General features: G+C 39.6%; 2 protein-coding genes across 5 annotated transcripts; both read right to left on the reverse strand.

Annotated features, from left to right (window-relative positions):
- Nucleotides 1-30: 30 nt before the first annotated feature.
- blcap (bladder cancer associated protein) lies at nucleotides 31-2,907 on the reverse strand. The gene is made up of 2 exons (XM_008408332.3): nucleotides 2,749-2,907; nucleotides 31-949 (listed from the first exon to the last, which is right to left on the reverse strand). Exon 2 carries the CDS (start codon nucleotides 809-811, stop codon nucleotides 548-550), a length of 264 nt encoding a protein of 87 aa, XP_008406554.1. The 5' UTR covers nucleotides 812-949; nucleotides 2,749-2,907; the 3' UTR covers nucleotides 31-547.
- A 730-nt stretch (nucleotides 2,908-3,637) lies between these two features.
- podxl2 (podocalyxin-like 2) lies at nucleotides 3,638-23,269 on the reverse strand. Of its 4 annotated transcripts, none has more exons than XM_081606788.1 (13): nucleotides 23,179-23,269; nucleotides 22,685-22,934; nucleotides 18,386-18,747; nucleotides 17,377-17,722; nucleotides 16,598-16,701; nucleotides 15,767-15,977; nucleotides 15,060-15,215; nucleotides 14,676-14,971; nucleotides 13,148-13,304; nucleotides 11,856-11,917; nucleotides 10,748-10,927; nucleotides 9,467-9,631; nucleotides 3,638-8,742 (listed from the first exon to the last, which is right to left on the reverse strand). In XM_081606788.1, the coding sequence occupies exons 2-13, from the start codon at nucleotides 22,710-22,712 to the stop codon at nucleotides 8,683-8,685; spliced, it is 2,127 nt and encodes a 708-aa protein (XP_081462914.1). In that variant the 5' UTR covers nucleotides 22,713-22,934; nucleotides 23,179-23,269; the 3' UTR covers nucleotides 3,638-8,682. The 4 variants fall into 4 exon arrangements, with proteins under 4 accessions (XP_081462914.1, XP_017160062.1, XP_017160060.1 ...); XM_017304573.2 differs by lacking the exon at nucleotides 23,179-23,269 and having other exon boundaries at nucleotides 14,676-14,750; nucleotides 14,826-14,968; nucleotides 22,685-22,999; XM_017304571.2 differs by lacking the exon at nucleotides 23,179-23,269 and having other exon boundaries at nucleotides 14,676-14,750; nucleotides 14,826-14,971; nucleotides 22,685-22,998.
- Between the last annotated feature and the right edge of the window lie 651 nt (nucleotides 23,270-23,920).

Below are 23,920 nucleotides of genomic sequence, written 5' to 3' on the forward strand. Positions count from 1 at the left end.
GGGCTGAACAGAAACATGCGGCGGCGCCGGTCCAGGTTGAACACAGAGGAAACTTTATTTAAATTAAAACGATCCCGTTGCTGCAGCAGGCGACTCCGTCTCCCCCAGCAGGAACCAACACCTGGAGAAACGAGCCTCACCTCCTGTATTGCTTATGGTTGATAAAAATGGCCGACTGTTTCCGCTTTCACACGTCAAGATGGAAAAAAAGAAAAAAGAAAAGAAAAGAAACTCACAGCGTTTTGATTTCTGTTGGAAAGTTTTCAGCATTTTGTTCAGAATTCATTAAAATCTGTGAGAACGTTTTGAAACCAGCAAACCATGCACAGGAAAACAAACTGAAAAAAAAAGACTAAATGAGGTCAAAGGTGAACCGCGGAGGAACCGGGAGGAAGCTCAGCATGTGTCTGATGGACAGGAAGTGACTCCAGGCGGTGATTGTCCGGTCGGTGTGCAGAGTCTCACTGGATCCCTTTGATTCCTCCTCTTCCTCATCCTCCTCCTCCTCCTCGCAGCGTGGCAGTATCATGCTGCGGGACGCCGCCGCCTAGGTCCCTATGATGGCGGGGTCGTGCGCGGCGGCGGGCAGCGCGGCGTCCTGGCAGTGGTACAGGAAGCAGTTCCCCCAGCAGCTGTAGCAGATGAGGAAGAGCGCGGCGAGGAAGACGAGGGCGCAGATGGTGCAGGGCTTCCTCTCCAGCAGGAAGCTGAGCAGGTAGAAGCCCATGAACATGGAGTGGTTGAACCACAGCGCCGGGTTCAGCGGCTTGGGGATCAGCAGCACCGGCAGCAGCCACTGGAGGCAGTACATCGTCGCCGCAGGGGGGGAGGGACGGGGTCAGAGGTCAGAGCAGAGGTCAGGGGGACGATGAAGAGGCAGTTCTAGCCAACAGAACCGGGATGAAGGACGAGAGCGAAGCTGCTGGAGGTTTCTGTCGTCAGGTCATCCCTGGAAGGAAACGGCATAAATGAAACCAAACGATGGAAAATTAACCTTCACAGTAAAAACGTTTCATTGATTTAAATATCTGAAATACTGTGTGATTATCTAAATTAATCAATACTAGACCGGCAGTTAAAGCCTGCATAACAAGACAGTGGTAAAAAAAAAAAAAAAAAACCCTGCTGCTAGTTACACCTGGGTTGTTGCTAGGCAACCAGAGAATTAGTGAGTTGCTAGGCAACCAGAGAGAGAGCAAGTTAGTTGATTCCACCAAACTTTGCTGAGCTGGCAGTTTTTCAAACTGATGTTTTGTCAAAGAAACACAAACTGTGATAAAAAAAAACTAAATTATTTTTAGTTTGACCTTTTATGCATGTCACTAGCACTACTACTGATCTAGATCTATGAAGCTTGGGTAAATAGATGGGTTTTAATGAAGATTACCAGCTTAATGGCACTTATGACTAATTATGTCCACACCCTTTTCCATTTATTTAGATTTTTTCCATAACCGCTCAAAGTTCAACTTAACTTCTGCTTTCAGTTCCCTCAGCAGTAACCAGGTTATTATCGAAGCCTAACATTAAAAAAAATGCAAAAATCAAGAATTAATATTTAAAAAATGCTCTTGTACTACAACTTAAAATGTTGATATTTAAGAATTTTAACTTAGCAGGATTAGTTTTTAACTACTTAAATAAGTACGAAGGACAGGAACTTATTACTGGGGAGAAAAACAAAATGTGCAGTTGATGCGTTTTATAGATCTGCGTTCTAGTAAAATGCAGATCTATAAAACAAGGTCTTACAACCATAAATCGTCAAAATGATTTCAGAAAAGATATAAAATGTGCATAAAATATTGAAATATTGCCACTCAAAATGTTCATTCTTTATAAAAAATAATAATAATTGGCATTAAAATGAAATCTCAGGATTGTGCTCTTACCCCAAACTAATCTCTAAAATATAAATTAAACGTCTCACCTTTATCTCAATTTCAAAGCTCTGGCTCAGCCCCCATCCAGCTGCTGCCATTTTAAACCAGATTAAGGAGCTTCATCTTAATGACATGAACAGTCTCAGCCGGTAAAATGTCTGACTTCAGCAGGAAAACAAAGACACTGCTGGCTGATTTATTTCAGGCAGAAGCAGCTGTTAGCTCTTCCCTGTCTGCCACATGAGCAGATAGCATTAAATACCGCCTGTTGGCTGGATCCAAACCCGGCCTGAGTTCACCTCCCAGCTATTTGGGTTAGAGAGACTCTGTGTCAGCTGAGGTCACAAACCCAAAGGAAATTAAAGTTGCACGTCTCATTTACCTCTTAATAAAGGTTTAGATAAGCTACTAGCTTGATTAAAGCAATCCTCTTCGTTTGCCTGGAAGGCGGAAGCATCTAAAACACAACCAGTCTAAATAAACTGCGACATAACATTTCAGATAGTTTAATATCAAAGTCTAAGGTCAGGTGAATTTATGGACTCTGATTACTGATTATCACCAACTCTCATGGCTAACGCTACTTACCAAAATACAACACGTTAAAATCTCTAGCGCCTGTTCAGAAGCCAACTGCGAACTAAATACAGTGGTTGACTTCAGTTATTGTTTAAATTTGGTGGTGTTAAATCACGATCCGAGGCCTTTAACGCTTGGAATAAAACCCGAAACAGCAGCATGATGGTAAGCTAACAACAGGCTAGCACAGATTCATAAATACTTTCCCGAACAAACACAAGAGAAAACGTGCATAACAACACGTAAACGTGACACGGTGAAAGTTAGAAAGATAACATGAACAAACCTGACATCGGTAGGGTTCATTCTCAGCAAATGGAAACCTCTCGTATTTAACTCTAACCGCTGCCGGACTGCGTATGTAGCAACGGCTAACTAGCTGCCAACGGCTTTAGTAGTTCTTCTTCTTCTTCCTCGTCATCGTCTCCCCTCCTTCTTCTTCTTCTTCTTGCCAAAAGGCAGCTGCCAAACCAACTTGCCGCCACCTACTGGACTGGAGCCTGAAACAAGCCCTTGTCAGAAAAGTATCTTCTGATTAGGTCGGTGTATGTTTTTTTTTTTATTTTAAATGTCATTAATCGAGCAGATATTAACCAGATGTGGCTTAAAGTCCTCTCTTTCTTTTTATCACTGTTTATTTCTTCTCATGGAAGTGTTTAACTACTACAGCTAGCTTGAACACAAATAAAAGAGCAGAATATTGTTAAGACGAGAAATTAATATTTTTATTGACATATACAACTCGTTAAAATTATAAGATATTGCTCACTTTACTTTACGATCTAGGAAAGTGCAATGCTGCCAGCTAACTTACTGGAGTGTAATAACAGTAGCCAATGAAACAAATGAAAAACTAAAATTTGCACCAATTTGATTTCTGTTTGGAGGAAAATAATAACTAAGCTAACTGAATGTTTTCCTCTGGAGTCTTGCTGCTTCTGGTTGGTATTGATCACATTCATTATTCATTATGCTGCTTAGTAAAATAGTCGAGAGCTTAAATAGCAGAATATGAAACATACGGAAAACATACTTTTATTTGTGTTATCCCAAATTTGTGTCGGTCTGTTGCTGTAAATCCAAATAAAATACAAACATATTCGTAATTATTAATTTTAAAACCTTAGAATCAGCAAAACTCCAAAACTATAAATAAAGTTGATTTAAAATCAAAGGAGTTTTTATTTATTTTTTATTATTTGTGTTGAATCATGTACTAAATAGACAACGTAAAAACTAAATATGTTTCAACACCACCTTGTAGTTTTTTACACTTTCACTGGCGATGAACAGGAGAATTATTGGCAAACGAAAAGCTCAATTAAACATATTAAGAAACCAAAATTACAAATAAATAAAAACAAAATGTTTAGTAAAAAAATGTTTGTTGCTACAACTTCCACCTTTAATTCCATAAACTGCAAACATCAGCAAAAATCCTTACACAGAATAAAACTAGCAAGAGAAAACAGCAACATAAATTATATATAATGTGTTTTAAACATCAAAAATCAACGCCAGTGGTTTAGTTTATTTTGCTGCCGCTCTGAAAGCTACATGCTAGCATGTTGTCACTTAGTCAACATCATCAACATGGCCGCCTGAGCTGAGAGTAGTGCTCTCAAGATGGCCGACCTTTGCTACAGGCGGTTGTTTAAACAGGTTCAAACTGCTCATACTTCATAAACACCTCACTGATCCCGTTTATCTGACAAAATACAGCCAGAATACTGTGGTATATATGAAAATAAACATGAAAACGGTAAGCAGTATCCACCAAATGGAGAGTTTAAATAATTAGAAACAACATAAACATGAGGTTTAAGGCCATGACAGTTTGATAAAGGGTCGGTTTTTATCTTCAAGGACTTGAGAAATCAGTTTTGACTTAATGTGACCAACGTAGCAGAACTGCACAAACATTTTACAATCTGCCTAATTTCTTTCTATTTTCCTTCCAAACATCCAAACTTTAAGTTCTTTTTAAGTCTGGGTGAAGTTTTTATTCAGTATTTCTGAAGGTTTGGATTTTGAATGCTCTTCACACATCATACCATTGGCTCTAAAAGCTAAAAAAACAAACAAAAATCTACAGCCCACAATTATTCATATCCCTGTTAATATTAGATTTTTAATTATTTTCAGTTTTAAAGGTGAGGCAGGCATCTATCAACAGGCAAAACAAACATGTACAATGAGTAACAATTCTGAAAAAATACAATTTAGTTTTATGTACTACCATTTATCCCGTTTACGCCGTTTTTCAGCAATCCAACCCTTCTTTTATTTGCCCTTTGAGATTTCAATTTATTATATTTTTTCTTCTGCTATTTTGACAAATTCTCTTTGCAATCCCTTCAGATTCAAGATGTTTCTTGCTCCAAAGCAAGAATATTACTTGCAGTCAAAAGAACCGTGTTTGTAAAATAAAAACATTATTAGTCTGAATCTGGTTGCCATGGATTCCATGGGAAGCATATATATATGTATATTTATGCACCACTGCTACAAATCTGAAACAAATGTTCCATAAATGTAGCAGCAATAACCTCTAAGTAATGTCACTTAATCTCTTGCTAAGCTATGCAGACACTCAGTCTGTGTCGATGAGGAACCTCTCACCTCAGCATGTCGAATGTTTGAAGTGACTGACTCAGCAGGGAAATTGGATGTATTTTTGAATTAATAATCTTGTAATTAATAACACACAGCCTTAAAATACACGAATGGACTTAATGTTTTAATAGATGTTCTCAGTTAATGGATTTAAAAACGAACCAAATTCTAAAGTGAAATTTTGAACGACCTAAATAAAATCAGGACCGCTAACTTATTTAGTGACGTTTGATTCAGAATTGTGTGCAAAATAAATTTTTGATATCCAGATTGATATCAGAGCTTAAGGAATTGCATTTCAAAAAAGTGATCCTTCATGGGCAAAACCCATTGGCTGAATAAAACATTTATGTATTCATACAGTTTAGAAACAATAACCAACAGTGACGCCATCTAGCTGTGTTCTGGTTACGCTACAGAACAGCATTTCCTTTGGCCCTACAACTGAAGTGGGACTGGAAACAAACAAAACAGCGTACCAAACTGCACCGACCCGTGATGTATCTATATGGTACCATTTGCAAAATTACAGTAAAAAATGATGAGAAATAAATTCAGTTATTTATTCTGTCATAGAAAAAAATGGAGGCTCTTTTCTTAGTCATATTTTAAGCCTCTTATTCATTAATTTATAAATGTTACAGTTTCAAACTAAATATTTAGTTAGCAAGCTAAGTTTTTAGCGACAATCTAAATGTTTCCTTAGCAAGCTAAAAATTTAGCTAACATGCTAATTCACTTCAAACACCTGTTGTTTCAAGCTAAATTGTACATGTGAAGAGGAAAATTTATGCAGAGGTGACATGAACTACAATCCAAGCCAATCAGTTTCTTCATCAGGAGTTTATTTAGTTTTACAAGACTTTTATTTTGATAGTCCACTCTGTGTCATTGGTAAATTGTGCATATTAGCTAAATATTTAACTCTGACCTAAATATTTAGCTGAGGACAAAATATTTTGTTTGTAAACTAAATAGCCTGGTAGCAAAATATCTATTTATTTAGTTTATGTAAGTATTTAGCTTAACTAAATATTTAGCTTGAAGCTAAATATGTGGCTTGCTAATTAAACACTTAGATCCAAACTAAATATTTAGTTAGCAAGCTAAATACTTATCCACAATTTAAGCAGTTTACAAACTAATTACTCTCCTAGCTAAATATTTAGCTCAACTAAATATTTAGCTAGAAACTAAATATGTAGCTTGTTAACTAAATATTTAGCTTTGAGCTAAACATTTAGCTTGTAGCTAAGTATTTAGTTTACAGACTAAATATCTACCTCACTGAGTATTTAGCCTCCAAACTAAATATTTAGCCCATCAATTCAATGTTTAGCTAGAAGCTAAATATGTAGCTTGCTAACTAAATATTTAGCTTTGAGCTAAACATTTTGATGGTAGCTAAATATTTAGTTTAGACTAAATATTTATCCCACTAGCTAAATATTAAGCTTCCAAGCTATTTAGCTCAACTACATTTAGCTTCAAGCTCGCTAGTTAAATATTTAGCTTGCTAATATTTATTTTGAAACTGTTCATTTTATGATTAGTGAATAACAAATGATTTATTTCATTTTTTATGTTCTGACAGGCCAAATAACCCAAAATACTGCTATACATTTTTGACTGTAACTTCACAAACAGCTCCACAGAATGGCTTTGCTTGATTTTAGCCACCAGAGCAGTCGCCCCCTGCTGGCCGGCGGTATAAAGCACAGTGGCTTTAATGTTGGCACTGAGGCGATGTTAGTGATATTATCAAATGAGATAATATGACCACTGTGACACAACTGTAATAAAGAGTTAGGCTTTACATTTCTAATGGTGAGATGTAAAAATAACTGCAACGTATCCCGGCTGAGTTCAAATTATATAAATCCAAAACTCGAACTAAAGTTTGGTGACTCAACCTGGACGTTACAGCTACAGTACATATATATGTACACATAGATATATTCATGCTTTGGACCAGAATGTTGCCCATGTGTCACAGCCTCAACAGTAAGTCAGGAGCAAACTAAAGCGACCATTCCAGCACTATTTATAAAAGCACATCAGGCTAACAGAGCACAGGTAAAGCTTCATGTGAAGTGTTGCACTGCAAACAGTAAACCTCTTCAGCAGGTAAAACCCACTACTAAAAGCAAAAATAGTGATATTCCAGTCTCTGTGTGTGGCTAAGTTCAACAAGATGCAGCATCTCAGAGGTCGTCCTTCCAAAATGAATCGGTAAAGTGCCAAACTTTTCTTTCACAGTTGATAGAGGTGAAACCTGCTGTTCGGGGAGAAGTCACTGCTGTCGCACTTTAAGAGACGTTCCTGCTGGTGAAAGCGATGCTTGGCTAGCAGCAAATGTTTTACTCTCAGTGTAACATTCATTTCAGTGGTAAAAGTCACTGTAACAAAACAACATACAGCAGAATTACAACATAACAGTGGATCTAAAATTCTGCATCCGCTTGTTAAAATGTCAGAAGTTTGACGTAAAAGTGAGATTTAATTTGATCAGTTAGAAACCTTTCATGCCTTTAATGTGACACACAATTCAACTAATAACTCATCTTGGTGTTGCAGTTTCCAATCCATCCATCAGATTGGAGAAACTTGGCTCTAAGCTTTGACTAGGCCGTTCTCAGACTTTGAGTTTAGTCTGGTAAAATCGTTGTGGATCTCTACTGTTATTGCACACAGAGCGTCAAACAGCAACATATCAAACATTATAGAAATTGTCGTTACACCAGAACCTTATTTCTGGTTAATCTTGGGAGGTTTGGACAGAAACAGACTAAATACTGAAATGTTTTATTGACAGTTGAAAGTGTGCATACTTTTTAGAGCAGAATTTGAGTCACATTAAAGCTGAAAAACGTTTTTAAAATGATTTGAAACAACCTGGCATTCAAACAGGGGAGTGTTTACTTTCTGTATCCAGACTGTTCACTACAGCGACAGCTTTACAGACGGTTTGCTGTTTTAAACTGAAACAACAACGATCCATACATACGACAGCATATTAGGGACGCGTTGAAGACAAAAAAATAGACAGGAGTAATTTATTTTGTCTAAAAACTCTGAAAATTTTACATAAAGATCAGAAAATTTCTAGAAAAAATGAGAAAATTCTGAGTTTCAGAAGTTGAAATATTTTTACTTTTGAAACTCACAAATTTTCATGGTTTTTTTTTTCTGAAAATTTCTGAAATTAATGACAATTTTATTTTATTGTTTGTGTGGAAATTTCCTCTTTTTCTGGCCCTAACACGCCGCCGTAGATACAGGTACATTCTGTTGCAGGTAGTCAAACATTTGAGCTGCTAAAGCTGCCAGAGCTTGCAGGAGGAGAGGTGTGGCTAACTGTGAAATCGTTTCGTGCAGCTTCAGTCCGGAGAGCTGAGAGCGTAAGGCACACCAAACAGAAGGGCTGTGATGTGATCTGGATAAATTCGCAGCGATTGATGAAGCTTCAGGGTTTGATTTTGACCTCAGTGACTCCTCCAGCTACAACCCTCATACTCCCAGTCGCTGCTACTCTTCTCCCCTCTGTCATCACAGTGATCTTTCTTCTAGACTCTTCTAATAAAATAAATCTCCTCTTCCTCAATCAGAGATGTGTGTCCTGCTCCTCTTCATCATCCTCAGTTGCTGCCTGGTTGACGAACGCCTGAAAAATAAAGACAAGAGACTGAAATGAAAATTAGGGGGCGGGCGGTTTGGTCGCCGTTTGATTTTTTTTTTACCCAGGAAACACATTGGCTAAACCGTGAGTGAAACAGTCACTGGGACTGACTACTATATATATTCCATTGAGGGACAGTAACTTTAACATTACATACACCTTTCTGAACAGGTGAGGGCGCAATCAGAGATTAAAGCAACTTGAAACCATTCCTCCCTGCCTGGCACCTCCAGACCCGGGCCCCCATGGGCACCCATCCGGGCCCGGGCTGGGGGGCAGCTGCCCCCCTGCGCCGCCCCCCCATAGCTCCGCGCCTGGGCTCCACCGTTTATTTGCATGAGGACAAGTGTTAAATATGAACAAATACTGAGCTCTACAACATTTTTAGCCTTAGCTAATGCACTTTACACATCCCCAAATGGGCCTCCGACAACAAAAAAATCTAGATTATTTGTGGAGAGCATCAGGCTCAATGTTTAATTTGATAAAATTACAACTTTCAGAATTGTCTTTAACCAGTTATATTTCATGTTTATGTCTTGTTGCTTTGTTAATTTAATGATTAAAATATATTTTTGAGACTTCGAACTGGTGGACTAGACCCAAATGTATCATGTTTTCCTCTATTTTCTTTCATGAAAGTAACAGACATTAAACAGAAAAACAGAAACAAGTAGTTAAAAATAGTCTAAATCCATCATCCAATCACCTGCCAGCGACTGCTGTCTTCCCCGCCCCCTCCTCCCGCCCCCGTGAGCCCATTGGTGCTCGGCTTCTTCTTCTCCCGCATCTCAGCCTGGCTGTCATTGGTCACGTCCAGGGTGGGGTTGTCGTGGTAACCATTCTCCACAGAGTGAAGCTCCTCCACAGGAAACTACCAGAATGAGGCAGATTTACTTAATATGGCAGAGACTTCTGACTCAACTGAGCTTTTATCACATTTCAATCTGTATGTGGTCTAAAAAGAGAGGAAAGAAGAATCAATAAAACACCAGAAATAAGCCAGAGAGGTCAGATTTTATCATTCTGAGCTAGGGCTGTTGTAAACGATTATTTTAGTAATCGAGTAATCTATAGATTTTTCTTACGATTAATCGAGTAATCGGATAAAAACAATTATGAAATAAAATATTGGTAAATCTTCCATAACACCAGTGTTACTATCGGATATCAACATCAGTCTATTTTTTCCACCTTTGAGCTTCCCTACCAGTTACTTTTTTGTAGACCGGGGAGCAACACGGGATATTTACGGCTCCTCCGTTCAGAAACTCATCTACCAGCCATGTTCCGCCTCCCGTTTGTTCAGACCGGGATGATATAAGTTTATTGTGCGGTTCGTCCGTAAAGCTGCTCTTACCCTGTAAGCATCAACCCTCAGCCGCCTGCCGTGTTCAGTCTCTCCGCTCACCTGTAGAAATCCTCCTCAGCTTCTTCCCGCCGTTCAACCAGCAGCTCCGGAGCAGAAAGGCTGCCGAACTCCCGGCATCGCGCCGGTCATTTTAAGGATGTTTATTGGTCCCACAAAAACGATGAAAACCCGGAATTATTACCAATTAGTAAAATCCCCGCAGGCCGAACTTGAAGATTGGACGTTATGCCGCTAACACGTAGCTTCCGTCAACAACTCAGAGGCGGAAGTCAGAGCTCCGCGCAACGCAAATAATGTTCCGGCTGAAACACGGTGCGCTAAATAATAAAACATAAATTAACGAAGCTTTGAGGCAGGTCAATTTTCCTCGAGGAATTTTAATAATCGAGGTACTCGAATCACTCGAGGAATCGTTTCAGCCCTATTCTGAGCCTTTAAACTGAATCAAGTAAAGTTGAAGATTGGTTTTTAATGTCTTTCTTTAATTGTTCCCTCACTAAAAATGATTAAAAAAATCCAACAGATTTATTCTTTCATCTCACTGGTCTCATTCCAGATATATAACATGAATATTTAAAATAATTTATGCATCTATTTAAAACCCCATTCTTGACCTACCATGCTCTTCATTCCCGGCAGCCGTCTCTGCCAGCAGATGTAGATGAAGCCGGACGTGATGATGACCATGCAGATGGAGCCGATGATGACCAGAACCACGAAGAGTTTTCCGTAGTCGCTGCGGGTCTTACTGGGCCGAGACTGACAGCTGGCTGCTGCGCTGTAGTTCTGGATCCCCACCTGACAAACCAGTCAGGGAACGTTTTATTATCCCGCAGAACTCAAACGAAACCAATATCAACACACCGGACAGTGGGAGAAATCACATTTGCCATTTTTACAAAAAGAAAACTAAAAACTTATTTTTTATTTACAGAACTTTGATCGTTGTTTTTAATTAAAGGTGACCTATTATGCTTCCTTGAACAGGATATTATAGGTCTATTCAAAACATGTTCATTAGATTTTTTTACAAAATAATTCCTAGCTGATGAGATTTTAGTCTGTTTAGCCCCCCGAACTCAACATTTATACTCGCACGTGGAAATGGCTGCCAACAGAAGCGCAATTATACAACCGTACATGTTTGAAAAGTAGAAGTGAAGCCTCCTGCACAATCAACAAGAATGCAGCAAGTGGTTTCTGGATGGTGAGTCCACAACAAAACACTTCTCTTTTCCAGCAGCCATTGTACAGCACATACTGTGGTAAAACCAGCTGACCAAACGAGCTGGAACTCCGCTTAGGTTGCTAGGTAACGGGCTGAGCTCGACTGGGGTTGCTAGGTAACAGCGCAGTGAGTGTTGGGAGGGTTTTGAATTGGCTCATTTTGAAGACACCAAAAATGGCCCAGTGGGGTTTTTTTTTTAAGTTCACTGCTTGGACTATTTTTTTTTAACAGCAGCTTTTAGAAGCTTCCAAATGGAAGAACAAGAACATGCAGAATGAGAAATTTGCATAATATCCGTCGGTTAAATGTCACTGTAAGGACATCTAGCTTAATACAAACATAAAGGGCGATCTAAAAACTGTATGTCAGCTTGAAGAAGTGAAAACCAGTCAGAGCAAAACATCTTTGAAAAATTACAAGAAAGTCTTCTTGCTTAGACAGGGAACAAACCAAAGTTGTGAATTAATTTTTTACCAGATAAAGAACCTGTATGTTCACCTTATCGAGGCCTTTATTGATCTCTCCCAACATGTCCAGCACCTCCTGAGTAGCAATGACTCCTGAAAGACATCAGATGACGATCAGCAGCGTTTACAGTCAACGTGTCTCTGACATCCAAATGCTTCAAGGCCCGACATGCTTCACACGAACTGAACGAAATCCGTTCTCACTGACGCAAACATGCAACGTCTGGCCAACAACTCGCAAATTTAAAAGAATAATTTTACATAAAAACAAGAAAATTTGGATGATCCTGAGCATCTTCTTCATGAGTGAGTTCAGTTGCTGCTCTTTATGGTGTCATCAGACTACCTTCTGTTTATTTGGGTCACTGATTGCTGCTTTGAACATCGTCGCAAATATAAAGAGGCGTTCGATGAGCCAAATAAATGTTGTACATTTTTACATTTTACAGTGTCCTAAGTCATAAATCGCCATTTTTGCGTGACTTTTAAACATGCAGTAAAAGTGGCGATTTGTGTCCACTCTGGTAGCAATGCTGATGTTTCTCTTCAACTTGTCTGCCGCCATATCCGGTTTTTGGATTTGTAGGCGATACAAAATGTTTAATTAATGCAGTGAGGAATTCTTTACCTTTGTACGATTCCTAACTACTCTAAGACGGATGAATGGTTAAAAATTCATAGACAGAAATTGTAGTGTCAGTGTTTACAGAAGAGACTGCCTGCAGAAAAGTGTGGCAATAGCTCTGTGACTGTTTTTCTAAAAGGAAAATAGAGGATGCAGGGAGGGAAGATGTCTCCTATGGAAGACCAGAAAGGACACAAATGCTCCCTACATTTGTGTCCTTTCTATTTTACTACATGTCTGCCTAAAATGTAGATTTATGACTTACAACGCTGTAAAATATGGCAGAAATCCCATGAGACTGCCACTTCTTATGTCATTGTAAGATCTATTCTTACAACAAATGTTACGGCAGAAAATTACAAAAAAAATTATACCGCAACTAAACACTAAAAATTACTTTGTTTATTTGGGTCATTGAAAGTCGTTTTGAACATCGCTATGTGTAAAAAGTTGTGGCATTCAGAAGGTAGTCTTACACTGGTGTAACAAACAGAATTTTTGTTGGATTTTTTATATATTTTATAGAGTTCCAAGTCAGTGTTTTTTGTGTGAATTTTTAGCCAGAGTTGTAGTAAACGTGCCGATTTCTGTCCTTTCTGGCCTTCCGTACAAATGTACCATAACAATGTGACTGCGGGTCGACGGTTCGGATGAAGCATGAAGGGCCGTTAGGCTTCAGGTGAGCCGAGCTTCTGTACCATGTGCAGACGCAACGTTCATCAGCAGCTGGTGTTGCTGGTGCGTCGGCTTGCTGAGGTAAAGAACCCATGATCCTTCAGGGCTGTTCATTCTGCGTGCAAACTCGCGCTCCAGGATCTTCAGCAGCTGGACGCCGCCGCAGACACGAAACTCCTCCTGTCTCACAAACAAAACACGTTTTCCTGCATAATTTTCCACCTGGAAACTTTAGACTGATAAAAAAGTGATGCTTCTCTAAAATCCATCGCGTTACTATGGCGACCGCTGATTCACTGCAGCGGCGGTTTTGTTGCTTCCATGGCAACAGATGCAACAGTGAGGACCCCTGATCTGTTTCTGACACGAAAACAGATCAGGGTTTTTGCTGAAACGTCGTTACTTGTTAGTTTTATCTTAATTAAAGTTTAGCGGAATATTTACAAAAATATTAGGTTTGCAAAAGATTTTGTGTTTTTGCAGCGTATTTGAGTAAACGTGCCAAAGGTTGTTGAAACTACAACATGCTCTGCTACATTTGTGAGCCATTTATGCACTCAGTCCAGCTAAATACAACTTGTTCAGAGGTGCAAATATTGCAAGGCCTTTAAAATAACAAAAGACAACTTAAAATTTTTCGTAAATATCTACTTCTGAAAATGTGCTGTCAATAAAGAATCTGATTTTATATCCACATTTTAGGTTTTGAAATAAGGAACAGCATTAAATTTTTAGAGCACAAGTATAATATGTTTTCAGCTGAAATTTATGAAAAATAAAAAAAGAAAAAAAAAAACAATTTCCAACCTGAAGACAAAAAAATAGATCTAAACTCATCACGAGTATTTTTTAGTGTAAATCTGAATGAAAATTAATTTATTACATAAAAATACTCAGCTGAATCCAGCATTTGTTAGTAAATTTGTATTTATAACATTAGTTGATACGTTTTCATTGTAAGTCAGTTGTTAAACTGACTTAAAATCCACTTTTTTTTAGCTTTACATCATATTATTATGTTTTTCCCTAATCAAAATATATCTGGAGCATTTAGTTATTTCTTGCCCGTTTGAGAAATTTTTTAATCTCCATGGCAACCATTTAGCTGAGCAAAACGCCTGGGAGGACCTAGCCCCGCCTTCAAGGTGCAGCTCCTCCCCCACTCAGCTCCTTCAGACTAGCCAGAAGCAATCAGCAAACAGCTGCTGATCTCATTATAGGAGCTATTTCTCAGTGGTAAAGATGTTGTTAAAGGGTTAATAGAGGAGCCATGTTGGGATGACTTCCTGAAGGCGGAGCCTAAGAAAGAGCAGGAGTATTTAAAGAGACAGAAGCCCAAGTTCAAGGCATAAAATCAGGAAGAAAAAATATTTTTAAATTGTAGCATTTTTGCAACAACTAAAGGTAACACAATTACTTGATTGTGCCATAAAATGGCACCATGTGCCTGGAAAACACGTAGCACTGCCCCTTTAAGAGCTGATGCGCTCCGTAGGTTTACAGATCATTGATCAGTACCAAACTTGGATGGTTTTGGATTTTGATACTTACACAGTTCATGTTCTTCGTCATGTTGAGGACGACATAGCCCCGTCCGGTCAGCTCGTTCCAGTTCACACAAACCACCTGAACATTCACAGTGGAGATGTTTTTAAGTGTTCTTGTGTTTCCGGTTGAATCGTCCAGTTTGAACCAACCGACCTGCCGCGGCTCCTCCAGTCCGGGATCAAACCCGGTCGCCGTGAATCCAGTCGTATGGGACGGGTCTGTGGTCAGCGGGATGATTCCTCTGAATCTGCTTCCCTCTCTCTCCTTCCTCTCATCCTCCAACTCCTCACTTCTGTCTTCTGATCCAAAACAATAAATAAATGCAAAGCTTACTTCACGTTACTTCTCAATCCATTCCAAACTGGAAAAGAGTTGATGAATGCTAACCTTTTAGGTCATGTTCCCGTTCTTCCCAGTGTTCCTCCTGCTCCAAACTGGGCTGCAGAGGTCGTCTGCTTGGTGCCAACCCAACCTCGGGAGCTGTGGGATTCTGGGTAATTACGCCTGCATGTGGCAAACCTGCTTCCTCCTCCTCATCATCATCTGAAGTCAAACCAGAGATAAGAAACAAGCAGCTGAAACTCTTAATTTGGCAAAGTGGCACTGCCTTGGTGTTCCTCAAGGCTCAGTTCTTGGGCCACTTTTATTCAAAACATTTAACGCTTAAATTACCATTTGTAAAAAAAAAAATGTAAAGCAATAATTTGGATTTTATTTTTCAGTGTCATATTTTCAACATGTAATTTATTAAATTATAAATGTTATAGTTTCAAACCAAATGTTTAGTTAGCAAGCTAAATGTTTCATTTGAAGCCAGATATTTGGCTTGAAGCTAAATAATTAGCTTCAAACTAAGTTTATTCAACTCAATGTTTACAGAGCGTCCAAGTAAATTAATGCTTTAGAATTTATCTAGAAAAGTTAATTAGGGGAAGCTAAGTGCGCTTAACTCTTTCAAAGTTAGCTAAATGGAAAATTAACTCTGCTATTAGCGGATTAGCTAAAGTTTGCTCACTGCAGTCTGAAACATTTACATGTAGAAAAAGTAACAAAAGCAAGAGAAAATGGGAAAATTCTTTTTGTTTGGATTCTACCTTTTGTATAACTTCCCAGAAGTCCAAAGTCGGTTCCGGTGTCGGCCTCTGGTGTCGCCGTACCGTCAGAGTCTGCAGAAACGGCTGGATCAGCAGGAGGTGTCGGAGAGGTCTGAGCTGCAGCGAGTGAGGAGCGAAGGACGCCGTAGCCGCTGGACTGAACGTCTTCGTCCTTCTCTGCTGTCCACAGATCTTTCTCTGAAGGACTCAACTGGAGGTTGGTTTGAGAATAAAGAAAGAAAGAATATATGGTGTAAGACGATGACATACTTCATGTTTTAGTTGATTTATCGTTGAAAGTTCTATAAGCAACCGTGATTTAACACGTTCTAAGATGCCAGAACAGGCGTGTCCAACGTGTGGCCCAGGGGCCATTTTTGTCCCTCTGAAGGATTTTCTTAACTCTAGAATTGAGCAAACCTGGGCATAAAGCATAGTAGGCTCGTATTTTATAGCGATCTTTTTTACAGCGCGTCGACATGTTACAGTTGTCAAAGCAAAGCTAGCATAGCTAACCTACTTTCACCTCCCTCTCCATTTTTCTTTACCTTTTTAAAGCTTTTTCCTGATCTTGTCAATTACTTCTTGTAGTGTTGACAATTCGTAGAAAAGGACTGAGTCCCTTTTTCTTTTATATATCATTGGGCACATTTTAGATTTAGCGCATTATGTTGATAACCAAAGCTAGTCATCAAAGGCGAGCAGCTTATTGCCCTCGAAGAAAGATGGGATGGGATCTTGCAAATGTGTGTCACTGATAAGATTTATTGTTAAGATTTATTGCTGTAGAAACAAAATACTAAAACAGAAGACACGTTTCTCTGTCTTTACCTCCAAGACTGAGGGACCGCGATGCTCTTGCGGCCTGAGATCGTGCTCTTCAGACAGGACGGACCTGCTGGGCTCCTTGGACGGATGAAAGAAAGACCTGTAGTCTGTTTCAAAAACATGCGTGTCAAAAACACGTTTCTGGTTTTCCTTTAAAAGCAGTTGCAGTTTGAGACTATTCATAACATTCTTGTGGGAAATCACTATCTATTGATGGTGCTGATTCAGAACATTAATGTCTGACTGGTTCCTGTCAAAACTGACCATTTCTCCCAGCCGTTCTTTAAAATGGGAAAAGTCTTTGAAGGGCAAATCCAAGTCAAATCTGCAGTTGATTGTGAGTGTAAGTCAAATCTCACGTTTCTAAATCTAGAAAGGATGAGTCAAAGTCAAGATAAACATCTCTGAAGGTGAGAATCCAAAGACTGTCAAATTAAAAGCCCTTGAAGGATGACTGTAAGTTAAGTCTAGAGTTTTGAGGATGACTCCAAGTCAAATCTCTCGCTTTTAAATTTGAGTCCAAGCCAAATCTTGAGTCTTTTAGGAGCAAATCCAAGTCGAATTTCATGTATTTGATGGGCGAGTCCAAATCAAGTCAAAGTGGAGCCTGGTGACCATCAGACAGAATCTCTGTTCTGCTAGATGAGCAGAGAAATAATTTCCTACTATCTGGATAATGCTGTCTTTTCTTTCGTCTTGCAGCAGCGACAGAAACTTCAGAAAGTTCTCCATGTTGGTTTATGGGTAAATATGTGGCGTGAAGCAGCATGAGCGTTACTAACCGATCAGAGCGTAGAGATCTGGAGTCGTGTGATTGACCTCCATGGCTTCTGAGACGCCGCGTTCGTCCGTCTCTCGTCCCGTTTTGTCCTCCTCCCCCCGTCTCTCTCTGTCCTCCGCTGCGTATCTCTCCCACTCGTCCTCCCCTTCTCCTCCTCTCCTGTCCTGGTCCTCTCCTCCGTCGTCTCCGCGGTCTCTGTCCTCCGTGTCCGTCCCGTCGAAGCCGGACGCCTCCTGGGAGGCGTCGCCGGCTCCGAGCCCACCACGGCGCTCAGCTTCTGGCTCTGTGAGCTCCAGGTGTCCCCCGGCGCCGTATGGACCCAGCGGCACCGCCAGGTGGACCATCCGCTGAAACATGGGACACATCAGGTAGCTTCCAGGAGGATTAAATTAAACCGTTTTAAACGATAAGAATCCTCTGTCAAATAAGTGTTTTAACACGTTAAACTTTAACATTTTGCACATCAGGTTATTTTAATATAAGAAACAAGTCTCATCGGAAAATATGAGAAATAGAGAGAAAAGAGAAAAACAATAAATCATTCAAATGGAAATTATTGAGTTTGTTTTAATTTATGATGCGATTAATTTATTTATTGCTTATTGTGACAAGCCTAATAAGAAAAACTCTTACAGTTAAAGTGTTTAATGTTCATTAGAATTTAATGTGTTTTTGTATTAGCATCATATTACTGGAAATGGCCTCAAAACAACAACATTATTGTTCATCACAATAACTTCTGGGACAATTTATTGTCCAACATTTGTTGTAGTGACAGGCATAAGCATCAGAATGATTGACAGCGCTAAATCCCGCCTCCTGGCTCTGATTGGTTGTTTCTAGTTAGCTCTGGGAGTAAATGAGAAGAACTATTAGCTAGATTTTTTCACACATTATCTCATGTTATTCTGTCATCGTGACGTAACATATATGTAAAAAAAACATTTAAAAAAAATATAAGTTACATACTGCAGTTTCAAATCATTTATACATTTGTTTTGAATCCTCACCTCCATCACTTCTTCCACATCCAGGCTTTCATCCACGGCAGCGAGGGTCCTGGCTACTTCCTGGTTCATGGCGGGCGGCGGGCTCATGGCGGACGTCGGGTTCACGGCGGAGGAATTCACCGGCTCCTGTTTGCTTTGTGAGCCGGATGTTTCGTGGATCTCCGGCCAGCCCATGTCATGAACCAAGTGAGGCTGGGCGCGGACTAACTCGCGGGCCGAGTGGCGCTTGGTTCTGACTAATTCCTGGATGAAACGCGACTGGCCTTGGTCCTCACCCGGAAGCAGAGGAGCCAGCGGAGGTCCGAGCGGGATGACCCCTTGGGTCGAGCCCCGTCCGAAAGCTTCAGAGCTGGATAGAAGAGCTGAGGGACGGAGGGACAAAAATATACCTGAAGAACTAATTTACATTTTGGCCTTGTTTAATATTTATATGTAACGGGGTTTTATTTCAAAATATTATCGATGTGATTTGTGTCAAAATCGTAGTTGCTTCTCCAGACATTTATGGTTACTGCGCTTGACGGTTGGTGGTTACCATAGCAACTAATAACTGACAGCTCCGCCCCCTTTTTTCTGTTGCCTCAGTAACAGTGATATGTATTAGGATCGTCTGTTTTTTTTTTTAAGTATTATGTTTTAACAAATATTTTAGACAAATTTAATCATAGTGTTTCGTGAGTAATTTTGCCATTTTTTGTGTTATAATTAATAATAATTCTAATATTAACACAACTGTTAACTGTTGCTAACTGATGTTAACTGCTGCTAAGTGCTAACTGGGAGATATTGCTCCGCAGTTTGTTTAGAGTTATGTATTGTAATTTATTTAATGTGCAGAGGCAGAAGCTGCTGAACTGAAGTTAACCACCAACTTGATTTGATCTTTTGTTAGAATAAACACAGTGAACCTCAGTGTGTCTGTCATAAAGTCGACCTACTGGATCAGAGGCGAACATGTAAAGGTTGCATAAACACCGAAAGCTGACAGGGCCGGGACTAGAGGGTCTGTTGTCCTGGGCCAAGGCTGGAGGGGAACCAAAACGAACGTTTCTACAAGATGTGCCCATAAGCTTAATCATTAATCTCATATCTGTGGTCGCAGTTCTGCATCTGAAGTCAGTCTCCGTCTGGGAACACAGATGGCTGTCTGAGCTTATTACACCATCATGTCCAACATGTCTGTTATGTCATCTGTTATTGCTGTACCAACCGTCTAGACCCCTCAGATCTTCTGGTTCTGGTCTGCTCTGCATCCCCAGAACCAGAACCAACCGAGGAGAAGCAGCATTCAGCTTCTATGCACCACAGATCTGGAACAAACTTCCAGATAACTGTAAAACAGCTGAAACACTGGGTGCCTTTAAAGATGAACTTAAAACCCACCTGTTTAGAGTTGCTTATGGCTAAATTAGGATTAGAGTGCCGGTTTTGATGTCTGATGTTTTTAATGTTTTTATCTTTACTTTTCATTTCCTTATTCTCACTGTTTATGTTTTAATGAAGGTTTTAAGGTGCGAGTACCCTTGTTAGATGGCGTTCTAACTAAAACTCTGACAAAACTAAAAAATGTTTTTCTTTTTTTTTTTTAATTTGTTTTAATCTTTTTCAAAATCCTTTTCTCTTTCTCACTGTTTATTCCTGTTTTTATTTTAATTATGTAAAGCACTTTGAAATGCCTTGCCGCTGAAATGTGCTATACAAATAAAATTTGATTGATTGATTGATGTCTGACACACGTTAATCTCTCAGGTCCAACACCAGAACCACAGGATCTGAGGGTGGAAATGATCCAAGAGTCTTCTTAAACTGGTTAATAATTGAATTAAAATTAAAATATAACAGCAGAGCACTGTTGCCTTGCAGCTAGAAGGTCCTGGGTCCGATTCCCGGCCTGGGGGTTTTCTGCATGTACTCCCTGTGCATGCGTGGGTTCTCTCCAGGTACTCCGGCTTCCTCCCACAGTCCAGAAACATGACTGTCAGGTTAACTGGTCTGTATAAATTCTCCTTAGGTATGAGCCTGTGCATGGCTGTTTGTTCTGCTTGTCTCTGTGTTGCCCTGCGATGGACTGGCGACCTGTCCATGTGACCCCAAATGTTTAGCTTGACACCACAATATTTAGCTTCCTAACTAAATACTTAGTTAGGACCTAGCAAGCTAAATAATTAGCTCAAAACTAAATTCACTCATACATCCAAGCTTTGTAAGAGATGCAGAATGCTGATAGCAGAGATTAAAAAAAAAAAAAAAGAAACTCAAAAAGTGTTTGCAGCCAAATATTTAATTTTTAGATTGCCAGCTAAATCTTTAATTTGTAAACTAAATACTTAGTTTGCTAATGAAATATTTAGTGTGGAAGTCTGACATTTATAAATGTTTGGTAAAAATATGAGTTTGAGAAACGAATCCCCATTTTTGTCTATTATGACCGGCTAAATAATCCAAACTGACATGTTGTTCAGTGGGATTGGTTCCCTGTCTCAGACCGGATTATTGGGTTCTGTAACCCTCCCCCAAATGACTCCCAAATCTGCCAGAAGAATTCATCCCATTATCTCCTTTAGGCCCTAATCAGGCATTTCTACAATGTTAAACACATTTATGACAGTAATTTAATCATTTTAGTTTCGCTTCGCAACACAAACTTTGGAAATAGGATTCCGATTTTGACAAGAACATGTTTGGGAAGTATGCAACAACTTCAGGTTTTACTGATTTTAAAGTCAATGCTTCAAAACCACTAAAGTTTTGCATTACTCAGTTAAACCTCATGAAAAGAAGAATGTGGGATTCCTCATTAGGATTATATTGTAGTGGTTTTTCACAACTATTCAATTGTTTTTTACTTTACTTGATTGCATTTTTAGCAAAGTTTTTTATTCACAAAAAAAAATTCAATAGAAAAATCCCTTTCTATGTGACTTTTAAAAACTGATCTACTTGATTACTTTCAGTTTATCTCATTCAAAAACTGTAAGGCAACTAAAACTGTACGATCTGTACATGACACCTGGTTGATGTTGTTGCTACTATTATATGTTGTACTGTCTCTCAATAATAACAATAATAAAATAAAACGGTGGCATTTCAACATGGCAGAGTCCATAAACATTGTTTGCAATAGCTCTGACAAACTTAATTTTAAGCTTTACTTTCCACAAGCAAATACCACTTTTAGTTTACAGTTGCAGGCATAACACGTAGCGTTGATATTAGCTACATTTAGAAGACACGTTTTCACCATTAGCTTGCTACCAATGATGCGAGGAGCGGCCATCTTGAAACGTGAGGACCCTGTTTCCCAGTAGGAAATCCGACTTTGGGGGCCGATCCAGTTGATTTATCCGACTGGGAAAGTAACAGTTCCAACTACAATTGCCGCAACTTCACAAAACAAACAAAAACGGAGTAGAGTCAGATTTTAGCGGCTGTAGGATTTCTCTTTTGTCTTTGGGCAAAGTCATTTCGCCGGGTAGCGCAAGCTTACCGCGTTAGTTTTGTTTGTATTTCCCCAGAATGCCCTGCGCTGTAGTTCACTTCCCAGATGAAACAGACTTAAACAAATTGAAGCAGACTAAGCAGGGCTGGTGTGAATGCAGCCTAAGAATTACTAATATCAATAGCAACATAAAACTTGAACTTGAAGCATCAATTTGCAAAATCAGCAATGTGAACAAAAAATTGTAATATTTTATATCAGATCATCAAGATATGAGGATTGGGTTCAGTTAAACTGAGAATTTATTGGGTAGCTAGTGAAAACCAAGTGAAAAACTTAATTAAGCTGCTGAATTTTAGCAGAAAGGACAGCTTTTTTTCTCATAATCAATAAGGTGCAATGGTTAACCAGACAGGAAGTGCAACAAAAACACACCAAGAGAAAATATTACCCACAAAACACAACAGATGGCACATTTTTTAGAGAGGCCACTAAATGTAAATGTGTTTGATGTAAAGCCATGCGTCATTTCTGGTTAATGCTGCACCACTGATGCTCTTTAAAGCAACAGTTAAAACTTGCATGTCAGGTGAGATGCTGCAGTGTGTGCTGCGTCCACTGTATTAAAACACCGCAGGCTACACCCTCCTCATTTATAACAACACAATGATTTATTCTGCAGCATCAACATTAAGATTTTAACATGTAAAGTTATCCGCATTTGATGCTCAGTAGACATTTTACTGTGCTTTTTAAAAAGATTTTCCTGCCGCATTGTTTGTGTTTTTCTTATAATAGTAATAAAAATAAACCAGATTATTTCCTGTTTTTGTCCAAAGCATTAGTAGACAGAGACTGACCGATGAGGGTGATGATGAGGCCCGGCATGTCTGCTGCAGTGCTCTCCCTCCCTCCGCCTCCGCTCCGGTCTCTCGGGGGAATCAGCTGCGGACGCTCTCTGGATGTTCAGCGGGAAAACGGCGCCTTCACGGCCGCTTCATGTCCTGGAGGTGTGCGGGGAAGGGCTAACGGCTGCCAGGCTGCGGGCGGGTCACGCACACGGACGGGTTTGATTGTTCGGAGCTGCGGTCGGAACCAGAATCAGATCTGCTGCAGAGAAGAAGAAAAAAAAGAAGCTGGTTTGCGGTTGGTTGACGTTTCCGGACGTGGCCGCTAGATGTCGCAGTTTTATCCATGAATGTAAATATTCAAAGTTTGCTCCACGTTAACCTAATAAAATAACCAATTAAGTACTGACATAGCAACAGTTAAAATTAAAATTTTTATGTAATCAAAGTCTATATGAACTTTTTTACTGATAAACTATGATAAACATGTTTCCAGCACAACTTACTACTGTTGATACGAGGAGCGGCCATCTTGAAATGGGAAGACGGAGGCAAATTAGGGGGATTGGATAGAAAAAAATTTAGTATAGCTATCCATCCATTTTCTTGACACTCTTGTCCCTCAGTGGGGTCGGGAGGGGTGCTGGTGCCTATCTCCAGCTGGCATGCCGGGCGAGAGGCGGGGTCACCCTGGACAGGTCGCCAGTCTGTCGCAGGGCAACACAGAGACACACAGGACACACAACCATGCACACACACACTCACACCTAGGGGCAATTTAGAGGCCAATTAACCTGACAGTCATGTTTTTGGACTGTGGGAGGAAACCGGAGTACCCGGAGAAAACCCACCATGCACAGGGAGAACATGGAGACTCCATGCAGAAAGACCGGGGCCGGGAATCGAACCCAGAACCTTCTTGCTGCAAGGCACCTGCACCACTGTGCAGCCCTTAGTATAGCTATTTAAGCTTAAAAAAAAAAAAAAAATCTGACATTTTCAAGAAAAAAAACAGAAATTTGAGTTTGAAACGTGGAAAATTTGCTTGAGAAATTTTTTGAGTTCAATGTCACAAATTTTCTAGAAGTTTCAAAAATCAAAATTGTAACTTTTGGAGCTCAGAAATGTGCTAATTTTTTCTAGAGAATTTCTCAAAATATGGTTGACTAAAAATGTATCTGGCTGCAGTCTGTACTTCAAATTTCAGCTCATAATCATCTCCCATAGTCAGAGACTACAAGACATTTT

This window comes from Poecilia reticulata, chromosome 5 (assembly GCF_904066995.2).
Source record: "Poecilia reticulata chromosome 5, P_reticulata-male-v2, whole genome shotgun sequence".
In the NCBI taxonomy this organism is placed as follows: Eukaryota; Metazoa; Chordata; class Actinopteri; order Cyprinodontiformes; family Poeciliidae; genus Poecilia; species Poecilia reticulata.